Genomic DNA, 21658 nt, shown 5'->3' on the forward strand with positions numbered 1-21658 from the left:
GATCACCCCTTCACTCCCTAGACTGAATTTTCTAGGTCAGAAGATTCATTACCACCGCCTACTTGTCCATAACGCCCGATATTTGATAGTTTACTAAAAGGAGTCTCGTGTTTAATAACCACCCTTTTTTTCTTTTCTCGCTCGTCCATCTCAAACAGGAAATGTATGTAATTGTCCCTTATTTCCGCTTGGAATAATTTATTAGAAATTCATTGCAAATATTATACGACAATAGTCGCTGAATTACAATTTGAAATTCAAATTTGAAATCTCGTGCCATGTGGATATATTGTCATTTTGATTGATATCATTTCCGTCCTGCCACTCGGATTTATACAGGAAGGACGATAATAATGATAAAACTCCTACCAGAGGGCACCCCCTTTCTCAAGCAGGTAAATTGGTGCACTCAAACCAGGCCATCAATTTTTATCGCCCCATAAAAAATAATCGCTACTTTTTAATCAATTTTATTTTTATTTTTAATTATTGGCAACGATGTCGGCCACCCCACGGCCTACTCGAACACTCCGACAGGTGAACACCCTGTATATTATAATAATTAATTGCGGTCGAGTTTTGGTACTTTACATCCCACAATGACGTCAATTACGCAGTTTGAGCCGCTTGACAGCAATCACATCGAAACACCACAATTCAATCATATTGCATATTCATGCTGACGTCACGTTTTTCAAACGACCAGTCTATTTATAGCGGGTATTTCCCCGATTTAGCACTATACAGTGCAGTCGCTTATAACGAACTTCTGGATTTAACGAACTAGATTTGGCTTAAAATGTGATGCAATTTTCCGCTAATAACGAACTTTTCATTGAATTTTGAGAAAAACATATAATAACAAAAGACCGAATTTTTACAAAGTTAAAACCTTATTTAGGTGTGAATAAACAGAGTTGGGTATTAAAATCTGATAATTTAGGATACATTTTTTATTAATTGCTATTACAGGAAAGGTAAAAACATAAGTTTTATTGCAATAAATGCCATTGCAAAAACAAACAATAAAATAAAAAAAATATAAAAATTGAGAGAATTACACGAAGAGTTTTATTTTTTCGTTCATGCTTCATGTTATAAAAGGTAGTGGTTTTTGTTTTTCATTTTGTGTTTGCGAAAAAATATATAAATTATTAAACAAATTACCGCTTATAAAAACAAGTGAAGAAACAGAAGCTAATGCCCATTATGTTTAATTGTCATTTTTTTATTTTTTTTATTTTTTTATTTCATGTTTTCTAAGCAGAGAGATAAAGATGTGTACAGGTATACAAGCTAAAACAGCGAACTAAAACATTGGTTGTCATTTCAAAAAATTAAGAATGACGTCACTACGTAAAAATCAATGACGTCAAAAATATCACTAGGATGTCAAAATATAGTATTTAAAAAAACAAATAACACAAACTACGTTTTGTCAAAAAGTGCAATAGAAAACTAGAATTTTTTTAGAAAATAGCCGAATTTTTAATGGTTTGGCCGACATTTACAAAATAATCAATCAAAAATATTTTGTTCAGTTTTAATCGCCTTTTATGATTTGTCTATTTTACAGTTAGAAGTCCAATATCCAGCAACAAACGATTCAATCGTCTTGCAGTTTTTTCTGCACCAAATAAACAAGTAGGAGGTGATTTTTATATATTTTTGTTGATCAAATTACGCATTTCAGGAACAAATAAGACATTATCAAACAAGTTTTAAGACCTCAGTTTTCTCACAAATTCGTTTTAGGTGCGAATAAAATCGTCGATTCTGCTTAGTTTTTACAATAATTTGATTTTTTGACAAAAACACACTTTTTTTAATTTATTACACAAAAAACTAAGAATCCTAAAAAAGTAATACAATGTGTTCAAAAATGATTGTTTATCAAGTCGACTATGAAATCAAATTCAATGTTCCGCTTCATCCAAATGACTTGTAGTTTCTGAGTACTACCATTTCTGTCAAATTTTTGATTTAGCTTTCTACTCATTATTTTGTATTTTTCGGCAAAGTTGTGCCAAGTGTCTTGAATTGTGTTTTATATTTCCGTAATTTTTGTTGTTGTGTATTTTTTTGTTTTTGAATTCCAAGCCTTTTTCCATTCTTTTGATGTATCTGTCACTTTGAGAGCATTCACAATTTAAATTAAGCGGCACATTACGTTCACATTTCGAAGGTGACTTTATGAACAACTATTTTTGAACACATTGTACTTTCACACAACTAATCAAAATTTACACTGTTGGTTTGGAAAAATTAATAATTACAATTATAGTAATTAAAAATAAACAAATTTTTAAAACCAAAATTAATAATTGGCGACATTTCTACGTAAGATATTTTTTGATTCCAAAATCAAGACTGATAAAAAAATCTTATAAAATACAAAAATTGTTTAAAATTAAATAAGAGTATGAATATTTTCAAAAATTAGAAATTCAAAAAATGACAAAAAGCTTTACGCTGTGCAACTAAAAACACAAAAACTAAAAAATATTGAATCGGGAATTAAAAAGAGAAACACTAATAAATTAAAACAATAGATTCTGAAGAGACTGAAAAGGGTGATGGTAGTAGCATGGTGAAAGCACTCTACTCATTTAAGTCAAATAGCATTGACTCGTTCTCTTGTCACTATTTGCCGAAAGATGGCGTCATGTTAGCACGATGTGTATTTTATGGGTTGCATACATTACAAATAAAAAATACATTAATTAAAATTACAAAAAAACGTAACTTTTACATATCCTTACTTCTACGTGTGATAACAATTCAGTAGGTTACAATCAAGTTAGCTGTCTTCTGATACTGCTTTTTTTCTTGGAGGTGGGGTTCTGTTTTGCAACAAGTGTGTAATAAATTATTTCACATGTCCAATCCATGCGTTCTGACTCAATAATAGTAAAATAAAAGGTAAAATTATTTAAAAAGGACTAACATATTAGATCATCATCTCAGCTAAACGTTTTTCTTATAAAGAAATTATTCATGAAATTTGTCTTTTATGGAGGAACCAATTTTTTTTATAATCTATTTAACTTGAAGAGGTGGAGTAACTAAGTAACATTTGTACAGATAGATTTGATATGAATTATGTGAGAGTGGACTTCAACTGTTTCTGATTATCTCTGAGAAAATTCGGACATTTATGATGGTTGACATTAAGGGTAGTCTGACCCTGGTCAAAAACAGTTTTGGACACTTTTTCGCATAAATATTTTTTATGACCGATGTATCTTAATTAAATTACGCAGTATTGGGGTTTTTATAGTTTTGAAACAGCTAATACATGCTATACCTTAGAAAACTACCAAGAAATCAAATTAAATTGGATGATGGATGATCCAACAAATGGAATATAAAAATAAATTATAGGTAAATTAAAGTTTATTTTGTAATTGTTTTATTATTTTTATTGAGTGGACATTGCCCATTTGCCCCTCCTGCACCAGCCGCCACTGATGTCAATTATATTATATTCCATTTCAGTTCTTAGTAGAATTTTGCAGCACCGCATTTGAATTTTTTGGAGAAAATTATAATACAAATTAAAGATATTTGGTGGTTTTTTTTATGCTCAAAACGTGTCGCTAGGATTTAGTTTAACACAATTTATGCTTTATTTTTTACCCCGAAAAATTTAAAGGCCTTGTTACAATTCTACTATGATCTGAAATGGGATTACTACAGACTGATGCAGAAATACTACATACAGAAATAATACAGAAAATGAGTCTATTGGCAACACTGGACTTAAATTTTTAAGGATACCAATGGAGTTCGCTTTCAGTTAACAACAATTTAACATTTTTGTGGGATTGTACGTCAAATAATTGTCAAGAAAACACGAATTCCGTTGCAATGTAACAAATTACGAGCACAAATACTTTCAAATGTGTTGCCAACAGACACAGTATTTCTGGATCAGTCTGTATTTCGTCAAGGAATAATGTTTTTTTTACAATAAATACTTATTTATTTCGTTTTGTTTCATATGTAATGTAAAATTACAGTTAAAAAGACACTTTTTTAAAGCGAACCTCGGATTGTGATGCATTTTTTGAGTTCCTTACTGTAAACAATATAGTGTTCCTGGCGCCATCTTCAAGCCAATGGTTAAAGTCTAGTGCCACCTTAAGGAATTATAATTATTGCCAAAACTTGTTGTATGAATTAGGGCTGGCACTACACGTGGTTATTGATCCAAAATTATTGTTTAATAATGATTTTGTACTTTTCTTTTTTTAATAATGGTGTGACTCTTGGGTCGCAAGTGTTTATGGTCGAAATCAATGTATCTGATTTTAAACTGGTAGAGCACCTAACATACTCAGGACGATAGTAAATGTGTTTAACAATTGGCTGGTGTTTTATTATTGAAATTGTCTTTGATATTAATTAATCCCTGCATTTTATATTGTTTGCACTTTCGGTGGCGTCCAATATCGACGCCATGTTGTCAATGTCGCCCAAATGTCAAAACAATCAACAAAAGTTGTTTAAATTTGTTAAAAACCATGTAATTAAGTGTGTTTTCAACGAAATAAACCCAAGTGCGTGTTTGTGGTGACCATTGGAGTGTCCGTATTAGTTTGAGTAAGTAATTTCGAATCACTGGGTTATTGGGTTAACAGGTTAATCAATAATGTACAAGGGACTCTCCTATTTCGAATAAATTTGCCCACATACTCTCCCAACTAGCTCCACTCCCTTAATCGATGCTAGTCGCGCCTTTGGGGTGACTAAGTTACAATTCGCCCCAATTACAGAATGGTTCGGGTTATCTCAGTGCACCATTTCGCCGGCCAGCACATTCAAACCGTCGAACAACCCACGGCATGTTGCGTTGCGCCCCCCGATAAGCTGCTCCTAGCCCTCACCAGCAACTGCATCGAGGTGCGGGATCTGAAGAACGAGTCCGATGTCTTGTTCACGTTCCCGTCAGTTGATGAGGTTATCCAGATCGTGCACTGTCGCAACGGTAGGTATAAGGGGGCTGTGGTCGGGGGCTGAGTCCTGGTTGTAGGCGATTTTGTGGCGACGCTCGAGACCAAGTTCAATCGACAGAATAAGGACACGAACTTCGTCCGGGTTTACATTAATTGGGACAGTGTTGCGGCGTTGCAACAGTCGAAGATGACGAGCAGTGGGGTGAGCTTGGGGGCCTCCGAGTGCGGGATGGTGCAGCCCATGCGGGCGAGGATCGCCGGGAGGGTCACCCCCACGACGAATCAGTCGGAGTTGGGGAGTCTGGAGATGATTGAAATTCCAGTTAAACGCAATCCGAATTATATCGAGTGTTGTCAAGTCTCTGGCAATTTGGTGATTTTGTCGAATCGAATCATCAATGTTTATAAATTTCAAGTGAAGACGCACGATATTTCAAGGATGAGGTTTATTGATTTTGAAGAGATGGGGTTTTGGCTGGAGTTGACGTTTTTTCCGCAACAGATGGCGTTGTGTGAAAATTACATAGCCTGCATGAATCGGGATAATATGTATTTGTTTAAGTTGGTGGATGAAGGGGGTGAGGGGGTAACGACGGGGGAACACGATTTTAATTTTGGACGTAAGTATAAGTAGATTTGAGGCAAAACTTACTTTACGTTTTATTTAATTTTGTGATTTTTCGGCTTATTTTTGACAGCCATAGTATTTTAACGGACGGGACACTTGCAGAAATTTTTGGTTTTTACGATCAGTATCAGTAGAAATGATTTTTTTATAGGAACATAATACCAGTTACATTGTTTGCAACCTACATTTTTAAAGTTTGAAATACGAGTATGAAAAAAATAAAATAAAATCTGATGACGGACGAGACTCTTTGAAAAGAGTTTGAAACCTGTGAAACCACAAAATCTAAGAATAAAGTAATGTGCAACGACTTTTAATTAATTTACTTTTGTGTACACATGACGGACGGGACAAAAAAATCTTGCTTGTGAAAATAGTTCTAAAAAATTTGTTCAGACAGGTTGTGACAATATTAAAATTAGACAGTGGAAATGAAAAATTTTTGGTTTTGTTTAACAAGGTAAGAAATAAGAACAACATTTTATGTTTGCGATAACGGACAGGACAGCAAAAGTTATAAAGACAAAAAAGTAATATTATTAATAAATTTACTTACCGACTTCTATTTTCTAAACTACCAGAAACTAGAAAAATACTCTTCAAAAAATCTTCAACAGTTGTGTTACGTCATTATTTTATGTTATCGTTATCGCCTAAAAGGCATGGTATGTAAATTTTAGACTTTATTGAATTACTCGAAACTCTTTTCTTGCAAAATACATTGAATATAAACCAAATCGTCTATTTTAAATGGAACTAGCTAAAATCATTTTGAAATTTCGGGGTCATTTTACATTTTTCCTGGAATGGCTGTTGGCTGAAATAATTACACGAACCAAAACTTTTGATACTTAAAGGAAAAATTATATCAGTTTAATTTAGTCCACTTCAGTCCTCAAAAACGTACTTATAATAATAATAATAATAATAATTCTTTGTTCGTGCTATAAATACAAAGTACTTTTGCACATGTCAAACACAGTATCTTTTCTATTATACACTAACTGTAAATACAAACCTAAACTTAAATGAAAATTAAACCACATAAACTTGAATTCAAAACATAAATTAATTAAATTCTAGATTTCACAAAAGTTATTGCTCAGATATTCCTCAATACTATAAAAAAAACTTTTTTTAATTAGATAGGTCTTTATTTTATTGAATAGAATTTTTGGGGGAAGACACTTAAATGATCGAAAAAAATTATTCCGCCAGTTTTGATTCAATTTATTAATTTTTTTACTTATTTTTGACGAAATCTTAAAAGTAGTTGAATTTTTAGCTGAAAATTTTGTCGCTAACTGTCGTTCTAATCTATTAGTTTTTTGGCTTATTTTTGACAAAATCTCGTGAAATGATTAGGTTCTTGTCTGTAAAACGTGCTAAAACCTATGTTATTTTTTACTTATCATTTACATAAAGGAAATCTGATGATAAAATTGAGTTTTTAGTTCACAAATGTGCCATATAGGTCGCAAAAGCCAGTAAGTTTGCCGTTTGTTGCTCTAATTTAGTTGTTGGCTTATTTTAACGAAATCTCAATGAGATAATTGTTTTTTTTTTTGGATGAACAACGTTTTAAAACATTTGTATAGAGAAAAGTCATGTCGTTGTTAACCTAAACTAGTGATTTTTATTGAAATCTCGTGGAAAAAAGCAAGTTTTGAATTAAAAAATGTGCTTATGTTTCGAAAAAGAGAAAATTTTTGTAGACATAATTTGGTAATTTTCGTCTTAATTCGTTAATGGTTATTCCCATTAGTCTCACAAACGTACTGAAACTTTTGAAAAAGATGAAACTTATCTAATTTTTTTACTTGATTTACTTAATAAATAATAATGCTTGCTTTGAAATCTGTATAATATAATAAATTGTTTATCCAGCGGAAAAACGTGCAAATATTGTTGAAAAGGCTAAATTTTTATAATTTTCGACTTAATTTATTGATTTTTCACCCAAATTTTAGCCAACTCGTGCTCAAAGTTAGTTTTTAATTCAACAACGTCTTTAAATTTACGGAAAAGGCAAAAAATTACACTATTTTTTACTAATCCTGTAACTTTGTCGCCTAGTTTTTGACAAAATTTTATTAAATAATTAAGTTCTTAGCTGAAAAAACAGCATTTTTGACCAATTTTGGTGATTATTAGTGTTTATTTTTTTCGTGAAAAAAAAAAACCTGCGTTTTGATCTCAAAAACGTGCATACGTGCTCGAAAAAGGGAAATATTACAACGTTTTTGTTCAAAATTTGCGGACGTAATTTAGTATTTTTTTGACTTATTTTTGAAGAAATCTTAAAAACAGTTGAGTTTGTAACTGAAAACTATGTCGTTTTTGATTAAATTTAATAATTTTTGGTCGCTTTTATTAAAATCTGACATAAAAAACTATTTTTTTTCAAAAACATGTGTGATAGCTCGAAAATAATTGAAAAAATAATTCTATAATTATTGTCGGTTTAATTTACTAATTTTTTGGCTTATCTTTGACAAAATCTCGTGCAATGATTGTGTTCTTGTCTGAATCACGTACTTAAACTTTTGGAGAGGCAAAATGCATGTTTTTAATTTAAACTGTTGATTTTTCGGTCTGCTTTTATTGAAATCTGGTGGAAAAAAGCAAGTTTTAAATTCAAAAACGTGCTTTTTGTCTCCAATTAGGTAATTTTCAACTTAATTTGTTAGATGGTTGAGTTTTCGCTCAAAGGACATGATGAAACTTTTGAAAAAGATAAAAAATATCTAATTTTTTTCTTAATATACTAATTAATAAATAATAACGCTTGGTTTGAAATCTGGCAAAAAATCTGGATCTAAAAACTTAGCTCGAAAAAGGCAAACATTTTTTCATTAATTTGACGATATAATTTTGTAATTTTTATGCTTATTTTTGCTAAAGTTTCGTAAAATAATTGTGTCTAGCGGAAAAACGTGCAAATACTCTTTTTGTAACTTTCGGCTTAATTGATTTTTCAGCCAAACTTTAGCAAACTCTTACTAAAATAAAATAGTTTCTAGTTCAAAAACATCTTTAAACCCACGGAAAAGGCAAAAATAACACCACTTTTTGTTAATTTTGTAATTTTTCGCCTTGCATTTGACAAAATTTCGTAAAAAAATTGAGTTTTTGCAGAAAGAACAGCATTTTTGGTCTGATTTAGTGACTTATTAACTCAGTTTTGGCTGTTTTTTGCGAAAAAAAAATACGTTTCAAAAACACAAAAAACCACAAAGTTTTGGTCTAAATTTATTACTTATTTGCGGACGTATTTTTGGTGAAATTCTTACGAAACACTAAATGGTGTCGCTCAAAGTCTTTAAAAAGACAACAATTTGTTGTATTTGAATTACATTTAATTACTTTGCCAAAAAAGTATTTGTATGTGTATTTAAATACTTCTAAAAATGTATTTTTAACAACACTGACAACAAATATGTAATTTTTGACTTAATTTGGTTATTAAACACCCTAAAAAAATCGAAATAACTCTTCTTCAGGGTTACTTAGTTAATTTTTATCTTAATTTATACAGAATTTTATGAAATAATTGAACAGTCGTTTTCGCTATAGTTTTTGTGCTTTTTTTTGTTTGTTTTTGCCGAAATTTCGCACATAATTTTAAAAAAATGCTTGCGAATGGTAAATTTTCTTATAGAAAAAATTAAGTATGCAAGTCGGGAGTTAAAAATTGCCATTTCAGATGGCAACGACGAACCCATCGACTTTGCAAAACTCATCAACGACGAAACCTTCGGTTCTACAAAAACCAAACTCACGGTACACCTCCCTTCCATTGTTCGCGAAAACAGCATAATCCACAAACACAGCCCTTTCACGTTCACCGATAGAGAAATGGCGGCCAAAATCCACCCCAACTCGCCCTCCGACCCCAAACTACCCCAAATAGTCAACTTGATTCAACTCAAACTGATCCCGATTTTGGTCGAAAACGCCCAACGCCAAATAACCGAAGAGTTCAAATGCATGATTTTGAAGCCAGTTTACATTGACGAAAATTTCACCAAAACCAAAGACACCAAAACACTGACAAGTGACTACCGGAAGTGTCTCAGCAGTGTTGTGTGCATGGTGGCCACACAACAGGAAGGCTATTTGCACTATTTTTGCGAAAATGAGGTCGAAAGTGACCATTGTGTGGCCGTGTACCCGTTTACGGCCCCCGTGCAGAGGCTAGTCATGGAAGACTATTTTTTGCACGCCTTAACCGAGACCGGCCTTGAGAGTTACACGCTACGTTTCGGACATAAACTCTTCAGGAGTTTCGAAATCGTGGACGATGTTAATGTTGCATGTCCATCAATCAGCGATGCTATTTGTCTAGTGGGGCTCCGCCCCTTTTTGGGGGTGGAGCAAATTCTCTTGTCGGAACACAATCTAGTCCTCCTTGCAAATTCGGAAAGTTCGCCAACTCATTCGGTCAGTTCGAACAGTAGTTCGAACGCTTCCTATTGGACATTGTATAATCTAGAACTGCCAACACCTAAAACTATTTTCAATGACATTTCAATCCTGGCCAATGCGCATCGATTTACGTCATCGCAGACGTACTGTCATTTGATGAGCGAAGCTCACGTGATCTTGAGGGTGGCGCTTGTGTTGAAGAAATGGGGCGCGGTCGAGGAAAATGTCAAATTGATAATTCCCGTCAAAAGTAACATTGATGATGTTATCGAAACGTACAGAACGTCGTGTGCCCTTTTGGCCGACCATTACATAATGTGTGCCAGTGAAGAGGATTTTAAGTTGGCAATACCGTACTACAAAATGGCGCGAGTTCTTCCATCCGAAGTGTTACGAAGAGTGAAAAAAGTACAAGAACAATCGAATAATTACGTAAGTTGGTAAGATTGTGGTCACGTGATGGGTGCGTTTTTTTTTAGGTAACTAAAGGTTTAATGCATTATTTGAAATCGGTTTTACTGGAAATTAAACATAGTTGGGAAGCGGATAAATTTTTTACCAGCGGTTCGAAACAGAATTTCGCTGAAACGATTTTGGAGTTGTTGGAGAATCACAATTTTGAGGATTTGCCTAATTTGATATTGAAAAGTAGCATTTTGAGGGAGTATTCCACGGATAAGTTGATTCACATTTTGACAGAGAAATTGTCCAGGTTAGTCAAAAAATTGTATGTCAAAAGGTAACAAATTTTGATTCACACTGTATATGTCTTTTGGTTTTTGTTGATCTATTTTAGTGATTTTTTGGCCGAAAATATGCTAAATCTACGAAAATGGTAAAAAATATGTCATTTTTGAGTGATTTTCAACTTGCTTTTATTGAAGTTGACAAAATAGCTGACAATCTGAGTTTTTAAAATTGCCATTTGTTGACATTATTTATTGTTTAGTAATTTTTCGACTTATTTTTGTAAATTTGTATGAAATAATTTTTGGCGGAAAAATAGGCTTAAACCGATGGAAGAGACAAAATGTTGTCATTTTTTTCTTCTGAAAAAGATAAAAATTAGGTCATTTCTGATTTAATTTAATGATTTTTGGCTCGCTGTTTTGAAATTTGACCAAAAAAACTAAAAAAAAATTATGCTGTGTAGTTCGACACAAAAAAAATTAGCATTTGTCTGTTTATCTAATTTAGTATTTTTTTTATTTTATATTAAAAATCTCATAGTGTGTGAAATAATATAGTCTTTGCCATAAAAAAGAGGTAGAAATTCCGTCATATTTGATTAATTTAATTATTTTTTGAAACTGTATTGAAATCTGACTAAAAATCTGGGTTTTCAGCTTAAAAACGTATTTCGTAGCTTGAAGAAGGCAATTATATTTGTTTATGTAATTTAGTAATTTATTGACTTATGCAGAAGTTTTCTCTTAAAATAATTGAATTCTTGGCTGAAAAATATGTTAAAACTTTTGAAAACGGTTAAGATTATGTTATTTTTGATCTAATTTAGTGGATTTTGGCTCGCTTTTATTAAAATTTGACGAAAAAACTGAGTTTTTTATAGCTCTAAGGCAAAAAATTGTCGAAAAAGTTGCAAATCCGACGAGCTTTTATGAATTTTATGATTGAAAATTTAAAAAAATGTGATTTTTTATGTTATTTTTGAAATATTTTGTGAAATAATTGAGTTTTTTCCTTTTATTAAAATGCGGCGGAAAATAATCGGGCTTTTTGTTCAAAAGCGTGCTTCATAGCTCAAAAAATGCGACACTTGTGCTTTTTGTGGATTTACTTTGGTAATTTTTATTTTTTACTAAATCACTTGAAATAATTGAGCTTTTACTTGAAAAACTAGCTAAAACTTTTGAAAAAGGTAAATATTATGTCGTTTCTGATTTAATTTAGTGATTTTTGGCTTGCTTTTATTGAAATTTGACGAAAAAATTGTGATTTTTTGCTTCGTAGCTCAATTTTTCTATTTATGTCAATCTAATCTAGAAGTTTTTAAAACAATATTGTGTATAAAAAAATATTGTGAAGTAATTGAGTTTTTGACTGAAAAACAGGGTAAAAGTTTTTTTGAGAGGCAAAACACATTTTTTAATTTTTTTTAACCATGTTTTATTGAAATTTGGCAAAAAATACGGGTTTTTAGTTTAAAAAGGCGCTTTGTAGTTCGAAAAATACGGAAATTGTGCTTTTTGTGGATCTAATATACTATTTTTTTACTTTTACTTAAAACATGCTAAAATTTTTAAAAAAGGTAATTTTTCAGTTTATAATAAAAATTTTATTGTTTGTGAAAAAAGAGGTAGAAATTATGTCATATTTCATTTAGTTTATTTTTCGAAATTGTATTGAAATCTGACTAAAACACTGGGTTTTTAGCATAAAAACGTACTTGGTAGTTTGAAGAAGGCAAACATTTTTGTATTTGTTTATGTAATTTAGTAATTTTTCGACTTATTATGCAGAAATTATTTTCTTAAAATAACTGAATTCTTAGCTGAAAAATATGTGAAAATTTTAAAAAAAATGTAAATATTATGTTATTTCTGATCTAATTTATTGGCTTTTGGCTCGTTTTTATTGAATTTTGACGAAAAACTGGGTTTTTCGTAGCTCCTAGGCAAAAAATTGCCGAAAAAGTTGCAAATCAGACGAGCTTTTATGAATTTTATGATTGAAAATTTAAGAAAATGTAGTGATTTTTCATCTAATTTTTGAAACATTTCGTGAAATAATTGAGTTTGTGCCTGAAAAATAGACTAAAACTTTTGAAAGATGCAGTAATGTGGTCATTTTTTCGTTTTTTTTGTCCTTTTATTAAAATGTGGAGGAAAAAAACGCGCTTTTTGTTCAAAAACGTGCTTTTTGTTCAAAAACGTGCTTCATAGCTCGAAAAATACGAAACTTGTGCTTTTTGTGAATCTATTGTTTAGTAATTGTTTGACGTATTTTTTACAAAATCGCTTGAAATAATTGAGTTTTTACCCTAAAAACTTGCTAAAACATTTGAAAAAGGTAAATATTATATCGTTTCTGATTTAATTTAGTGGTTTTTGGCTCAATTTTATTGAAATTTGACGAAAAAACTTGGTTTTTATGCTTCGTAACTCGATTTTGCTACTTATATGTCAATTAAATTTAGTAATTTTTGACTTATTTTTAAAAAATATTGTGAAGTAATTGAATTTTTGGCTGAAAAATAGGCTAAAACTTTTGAAAGATGCACTAATGTTGTCATTTTTTCGGTTTTTATTGTTTTTTTATTAAAATGTGGCGAAAAAAAACGAGCTTTTTGTTTAAAAATGTTTTTCATAGCTTGAAAAATGCGAAACTTTAGCTTTTTGTGGATCTATAGTTTAGTAATTTTTTGACTTATTTTTTGCAAAATCGCCTGAAGTAGTCGAGTTTTTACCTTAAAAACATGCTAAAACTTTTGAAAAAGGTAAATATTATGTCATTTCTGATTTAATTTAGTGACTTTTGCCTCGCTTTTATTGAAATTTGATGAAACAACTAGATGTGATGCTTTGTAACTCGAAACAAAAAATAACCATTTGTCTAACTAATTTAGTAATTTTTTAATTTTATATTAAAAATTTTATAGTGTGTGAAATAATAGTTTTTGCCTGAGAAAAGAAGCAAAAATTATGCCATATTTGATTAAGTTTAATTATTTTTTTAATCGTTTTTATTGAAAACTCGCTAAAAAAACTGGGTTTTGAAAAAACGTACTTCGTAGCTTGAAGAAGACAAAAGTTTTTATACTTGTTCTTGGCTGAATAACATGTTAAAACATTTGAAAAAGGTAAAGATTATGTCATTTGTGTTATAATTTAATGGCTTTTGGTTCGCTTTTATTGAAATTTCACGAAAAACTGGCTTTTTTCGTAGCTCGAAGGCAAAAAATTTACCACTTGTCTACCTAATTTAGTAATGTTTCGGTCAATATTAAATTTGATTAAATGTTTTGAGTTATGTCATAATAATTTTTTGAATCATCTTTATGATATGTGGCTAAAAAATGGGGTTTTATTTCAAAAATGTACATCGTTGCTTGAAGAAGGCAAAACTTTTGCATTTGGTGAAGTAATTCAGTAATTTTCCCGCTTATTTTTGGAAAAATCTCATACAATAATAAAAAAACATTAGAACTTTTGGAAAAGGCAAAAATGATGCTAATTTTGATCCAGTTTATCTTTCTCTGGGCACTTTTATTGAAATTCGACGAAAAAATTGGCTTTTTTTGCTTAGCAGCTAGAAGAAATAAAAAAACTTGCCATTTCGATCTAACTTAATAGTTTTTCGATTTAATTTTAGCAAAATCTCATCAAATAATCGAGTTTTTGACTGAAAAAACATTCTCAAACTTCTGATAAAGGAAAAATTATCTAATTTTTGACATAATTTATTGATTTTCTTCGACTCAGTTTAGTGATTTTATTTTAAAAACGTACGAAATTTTTTAGTGAGGGCTCAAAATTGACAGAAAAACATCTCGCACTTGCCGTTTTACACACCCAAAAGTGCAACACATCGAAATCACACGAATCGCTAGCGAAAATACCCGAAAGCGAACTTTTAACATCTTTGCAAACCAACTGGGAGTTGCTTTTTGACACAACCCAGAGTTTTCAAGGCAAAACTAAAATCGTGACGACTTTTTCCGAATTTGCCGTCGTCTTGATCACCTCACACCCTGATGTTTTGAGCGAAAGTTTGGTTTATTTAATAATGGAGAAGAAAGCAATCAATTTAAATAAACTAATTAAGGTGAGAGGGCGCCACTGTGTGGCTTAGGCGTAAAAGTAACGACATCGTCTTGTAGGTTTTTCTCGAGTATTTACCCTCAAGTATCGGCAGCGATAGCAGTACTGCTAGTCTAGTCCTGCAAAAAACCCTAGAATTGTATTTCCAGAAATATTTCGAAAAATTTGGCGATTCCGATATTTCGAAAATTATCTACGAAAGAGGGGCCAACGAAGCGATGAAATTATTAGTTCGTTCGTATTTATCGCAACTCCAAATCTTCCAGTTGAAGGAAGACAATAATCGAAGAGATGAAATGTCGTCAAGGTACAGTAAACCGATCTGAAAATGTCGTCTCCATAAAATGAACCCCTGCTTTTGCCGTCGTTTGTCTGACCGCAACCATTGCCAGCAATATAATAATAATAATAATAATTTATTTGTGGCAGTAAATATTTTTGCTTACAAATTAGGATTTTAAAATTTATAAAAGCTTTAAGCTTTAAATATCTATAACCCCACTTTAAAAGCTTTAAAATGGTTATAGATATTTTTATTTTTAATTATTTATTGGGTCATATACAAAATCCCTGGTATTTGTGGCAGTAAAATAGTTACAATATAATTTTAATTACAAGAAAAAAGTACGATAACAAAATCAAAATTTTCTACAAGTTGTTCTTACCACAAATTGGATCAAAAGACAGCAAAGCTGTTCAAGGTTTTGGCCCAGACAATAAATGAGAAATAACAAAAAACAAAAATAAACAAGGTGATTGAAGAAAAATAAAAAATATAATAATTAAAAAAATATCTAATTCTATTTAACAAAATTATAGAGAGGGAAAAACACATAAGAAAAATAAAAAAATCATTTTAGAAACATTTTGTATTTGTGTTTAAAATTGCTGATTTTTGAATTTTTTAATGTCAGAGGAACTTCATTGTATAATAAACAAAATTATAAACAATATAATATAAAATATTATAAACAAAATCCCGGCGAAATATTGATGTTCTACAGGGTGCTCAAAAAATGGCGCACCAACTCAGTGGTACGTTATTGAGAAGCAAGTGCAGATTACGGGAAAAATGTTAAAAAAATTCCTAAAGTCATATTTTAAAAAATCTGGAGCTACAAACTTATTGTGTTAACTTCTTTAGTTTTCATTATTTTTTATGTTTTATGTTTCATACCAGGTAATCGTTCCGTAACAAAACGATGAATAATTATTTTTAAATTTACTATCAGATTTTAGCAGTTTTTTTAATTTAAAAAAATTAAAATTCATCCAAAAAATCACAATGTGTAGATGTGCCAACACTGGGAATTATTTCCTAGGAAACCGTTTCAAAAATAATTTATTTCATTGTTGTTCAAATTCTATTGCGATCATGATTGTTAGACAACGTTGCCACATATAATTTATCTAAAATCCGTTATTTATCAATAACTTTAATACAATGAATTTTTTTACTATTTTTACCTTTATATGTAACCAGTTCTGTACCACACACCATTGAGTTGGTGCGCCAGTTTTTGAGCACGCTGTATATAATGGTAAAGATATGAGACCTTTGTGTCTTAGGTTTAAATTGTGAATATGGGTACGATATCTCAATTTACGATATAAATAGGGGGGACATTGATTAATAATTAAAGAGTGACAGAAGCAAACAAAGTGAAACTTACGTCTCAAACACATAGTCATCCACTTAGCTAGCGTCTTTAAGTTTATATGTGATGGGTAGATTCTTTCTGACACCATAAATATAACGTAGACAAGATTTTTGTACTCTTGTGATTTTTAAATCGTAAATCAGTATCTAATAAAAGGCCCAATTTTTTGCTTCATTTGTGCAATTTAACTTACAATTCCCTAAGTTAAGTCATTATTGCTTCGTAAATTTGCAAATAATTTGGAGAAATTTGGCGAGGTTTGTAATCACATACAGGGTGACTCAGGGGTCTATAACTTTTTTGTTACTTGGTATATTGTCATGCAGTTTTCATTATCCGATAGATTGACTTAAAGTCCACAAAGTAATTTTTATTGTACACTGGCTGTTGTATACAGGGTGGTGAACCAAAGTTATATTTTTTTTAATGGTACACCATATATTTTTGAACACTTATGGGTCTAATTCTGTTCGTTTTGGAATCATTTAACGTTTCGTTATAAAAATAACCAATTTTTGAAAAATCACTGCGAAGTCACCTTTTAGCAATAGTCGACTTTTACTTGAAAGACGAAAATAATATACAAAGTGTGCTAAAATGCATATTTTTAAAGAAATATAACTTTGGTTTACCACCCTGTATACAACACCTTCAATAAAAATATTTTTAGTTTGTGTACTTTAAGTTGATCTATTGTATAATGAAAACGGCTAGGCAAATAGCAAAAAAGTTATAGACCGATTACACTGGGTCACCCTGTGTTTGATTGTGATTTTATGTAATTAATAAATTTGTGAATGTTCAGTCAATAAACTGACATGGAAGTATTATTTATGTTAACGAAAATATTTAATAAAATGTTCAAAAAATGATTTAATTTTTGTAATAAAATTTAAGGGCCAATTTCATCGAATTTAAAGGAGCATTAAATTAAAAGTTGTTTATAATGTGCTAGTTACTACGGATTTGTTGACAAACATTTCACATTCTAAAATGCTCCTTTAAATTCGGTTATAACACTGGCCCTTAATTAAAAAGTAATAAAAAATATGAAAATTTAATTAATTGAAATTTTGAGGTTAGCAACAATTTTATTAAGTTTTTTTTGCTTAAACTATCATTTAAGCACTCTTGATTTAGAATTACACTATTGAAATTATAAAATTAATAATTAATTTATTTCACGTAATAATATTTAAAATTTTATTAATATATTTTTTAGTAATTCATGTTTATTTAAGGAAATGTAGAAAAATAAAAAAAAATCTTTGGAAAAAAAGAAGTATTTAATAGAAAACGCTGATTTCTGTGTGACTAATTAATTAGTCTATGAGAAATGGTTAAATACACTTTTAGCAAACTCTGTAGTTAAATTAATGTGCCAACATTCTTTAATTGTTTTTATGTTTTTATTAATTTTTGTTGCATTATAAGTGATAACAAATTCTGTAAGTGGGGAAACAATTTGCCCCGGAAATCACCGAGAGATCAAACCAGCTAACCCTTCTCGCATTAGCATAAATTTACGGAAAAAGCAGAATTATACCTTAATTGCCATTGCGTTTCCTGTTTGCAGGAAACCATAAACAAAGAATTTTACAGAACCTTTTAATTACAGTCAAATTTTAATTCGTAATTAACTTGACATTTTTGAATGCATTTTTAATGGCAACTTAATGTCGAATTAGTTTAATTCGAAATTAAATTTTAATTTCGCTTTCTATAAACCGACGCATAGTTTTTATTATTTTACTAATATTAAAAAATTAATATTTTATTAGAAGAATAAAAATATTTTTTTGAATACTTTATAACATATTTTTGTAACATCAATAAAACTTCCTTTACAGATTACTGATTGTTTTTTTTAATAATTACTAATTCATTAATTAATTAAATCAACAATTCGGAAATAAAATTACCGTTGGGGGCGCCACTAAGCTAGGTCGAAAACAGTAACCATAAATGGCGGGAAAATGTTTATTCGGATATTTTGAGCGTTGTACGAATTTTGAGGCTTCAGAATTTTTGCATTGCCTATGCGGAATGACTATTGTGTCTTTGGTGCAAGGAACAAATGTTGACAAATTAGAGATGACGAGGAAAACACGAATAACGAATGACTGTTTGGTTCACATTCTGTATTGGAAAATTATTACAAAGACATTGAAAAGCCTACCTTTTGCCATAATTTACGTTTAAATGTATCAGCAGTTGTTAATCTTTATTGTAGTTTTGTAGATTTACCGCAGCATTTCATGATTTTTTCAGTGGAAAATTCTAACCTAAAATTCACACACTTCACTAATTTATTGACTTCTTGAGCCAAACTTTGTGTTTGCTGTGATCCATTACTTATAATCTTTAATTAGACAACTGTTTGATAACAATTCGTAATCAAAATTTAAATATTTTTCACTTTTTATCCACTTTCAAGTTCCAACAATAAACACTTTATACCACGAAAAACTACAGAACCAAAGTCAACGCTAATATTTACCACCACGTACTTTTAAAGTGATTCTCTCTAATGTAAGCAATTAACACTATACACCCAAAATTGTTGAACAATTCATTAAATGTCAGTTAAATGTGGAATTACGAAAATTTCTTTACTGTTTTCGACATAGTTCAAAAGTCATCACCAGAGGGCGTCTAGCTAATTTTATTTCCGAATAAAAATAAATTATTTTTGGAACGGTTTTCTAGAAAATTATTCCCAGTGTTGCCACATCTACCAGGTGGGGCAAACTTATCGCGCACCTAAGAAAATCGCGATTTCTTATTAAATAAAAAAATATTGCATGTTACACACGTGACTCTACGTCCGAAAGGTATCTCCACTAATTTTTTGGTAATTCACTTTTTCACTTGCAGATAAAAAAAATAATTAAAAAAAAGTAATTTCCGACCAAAATGTCAAATTCTGAATTTTACACTAAACCACGCGTATTCACTTCAGATAGTTGTTTACGAAATTAGCGAAAAAAATACCAATCAGATTTTGAATTAAACGCACTTTTACGTTTTAACTTTAAAAATTATTTTTATTTATGAGTTGCTACTTGTGGCGTCGTAAATTTAGGTGACAATGTGGACTGTAATTGGGGTAAGATTGTAAAAGATTTCGTTGGAATTTTTGTAAGACTGTAAATAACGGGCTTTAAAAAGGTAGGCTACTGGTAACTAATCCCTTTGTTGACAAATTATACCATCTTCTAATAAATCACGCGTCTGGTTTGCCTCTAAATAAAAAAGACCGATTATTAAACCAACCAAGTAAAAATTTATAGTTCTGATACCAGCGTTCGATGGGCTAGCAGGTAAGGATTTATTTAGTCTAAAAACTTTGTAGTTAAATTAACAGTTAGTGCCCAAAAACTCACAAAACTGCTACGACTTTATTTATTAACAAAAAAATTTAATAAAAATCGAGAATGGTCCTTATTAATGTACAGGCTGGTGTGTAAAATTTCAAGATTTTTATTACATTAGAAGTCGCGATTTTCTTGGGTGCGCGATAAGGTTACCTCACCCAGTACAATTTGTGATTTTAATTCATAACACTGCTAAAGTCTGATAGTAAGTTTAAAAATAGCTATTCATCGTTTTTGTCAGGGAACTATTACTTATTGTGAAACATAAAAACATTAAAAAAAATGAAAACTGAAGAAGTTAATAAAATCAGTTCGTAGGAATTTTTCCAAGATTTTTGCCGTAATCTCCACATGCTTGTCAACAACGTACCACTGAGTGGGTGCGCCCTGTATTTTTTATTTTATAAATACCAATGGACGATAGTAATAGCTGGGATTTGTTTTATGGAGACGGCATTTTTGAATCAGTTTACTGAATCTCGTAGCGGACCGCAGACTAAACACTTCTAGTGTATGTCTATAGTTTCAGCAAACTGGAACGCGAGATTTTAGGCGAGAATGAGGAAAAATCAAAGTATTATTTCGACGATAAGTTGGACAAAAACTCGGAGAATTACCTGTTCTCCCAATTTCGGTTCAGTTATCTCGATAAAATGCCGCCGTTTCAAATCGAGATCACATCGAAGTTATACGAGGCATGTCTCGAAAGTTACACACCAAAGGACAATTACCGACCGAGTGACGAAGCCGACCTTGTTTTGAAGAAACTGCAAGCGATTTTATCGAGTCAAATCGTCTCGAAACAAGTTCTAGGCGAAGTGGGCGCGTTTTTGAGCCTCAACGAAAATCTGAGAGGGAGTTTGAGCCTACAATCGATTATTTCGAGCACTAATGACGCAATACAATTATTAATCGATGCCTGTCCGCAGTGTTTGCTCCAGTTCGGCAAAGATCGGTTCACACGAACCGACGAATGGAAATTTTTAATTGCATCAATACAAAGACGCATTTTAAGGTTAAGTCAGAACGAGGTTCTGAAACGAGTTTGTTTCTTTCACAAGAAGCTGCTGAAAGGTTTATTTGTCACACTTGTGCTGTATTGAGGGAAAAAATTGTTTTGTTTCAGATATTCTAACACATGTGGCGACATCTATGACGTTGGATCAGTTGGTTCAAGTATTTCCGCAACGTATTAGCACTTCTGATTCGGATAATCGGAACAGTGAGCTGGGTTATGATCTCGGTTATTTGGAGAATGAGTTGGATGTTTTGAACGAAATTCAAAATTATGAGCCTTTTGTGATTATTTGTAAGGAGACGATGCACGCCAATCAAATCAACAAGCTTATTACAACCACAGGGCAGCAATTGTTGTGCACTCTGAATTTGTAATTTTGTGATTTTTTTATTTATCTATCGCTTCGACCAAAAATTGAAACCAAAGCACAAATCGGTTGCGATGATGATGTTTTTTACACCCTAATGTTATTTCGTTTGTGTACGAGGGTGGTCCAAAATGTTTGGTTTCTGATAGTAATTTTTGGTGCGCCCTCTGTCTTGTTATCTAGATTTGAGATTTTATTTATTGACGTTTTTTATTATTTTTGGGTAAGGGAATAATAAGAAACGTCATTACTGTGATAGATTTTAATCCACTCTTTAGAAAAATCAAACTTGATGTGATAAAATAATTCCAATAAAAGTATACATTTTAAGAATTGTCTCATTGTTTTTCTAACACCGACTACCAGCAAGTGACAAATAGAACAAAATTAAGCGGCACATCATCAGATACTCTTCATTAAAAAAATAGAAGAATAGAAGG

General features: G+C 31.0%; 1 protein-coding gene across 2 annotated transcripts; it reads left to right on the forward strand.

Annotated features, from left to right (window-relative positions):
• Positions 1 to 4445: 4445 nt before the first annotated feature.
• LOC655136 (uncharacterized protein) lies at positions 4446 to 21554 on the forward strand. Of its 2 annotated transcripts, XM_961645.4 has the most exons (9): positions 4446 to 4605; positions 4779 to 4990; positions 5036 to 5578; positions 9293 to 10446; positions 10494 to 10726; positions 14496 to 14799; positions 14855 to 15102; positions 20357 to 20907; positions 20960 to 21554. In XM_961645.4, the coding sequence occupies exons 2-9, from the start codon at positions 4780 to 4782 to the stop codon at positions 21223 to 21225; spliced, it is 3510 nt and encodes a 1169-aa protein (XP_966738.1). In that variant the 5' UTR covers positions 4446 to 4605; position 4779; the 3' UTR covers positions 21226 to 21554. The 2 variants fall into 2 exon arrangements, with proteins under 2 accessions (XP_966738.1, XP_064214386.1); XM_064358316.1 differs by lacking the exons at positions 14496 to 14799; positions 14855 to 15102.
• The last annotated feature ends 104 nt before the right edge of the window (positions 21555 to 21658 follow it).

Source organism: Tribolium castaneum, chromosome 8 (assembly GCF_031307605.1).
Source record: "Tribolium castaneum strain GA2 chromosome 8, icTriCast1.1, whole genome shotgun sequence".
Lineage (NCBI taxonomy): Eukaryota > Metazoa > Arthropoda > Insecta > Coleoptera > Tenebrionidae > Tribolium > Tribolium castaneum.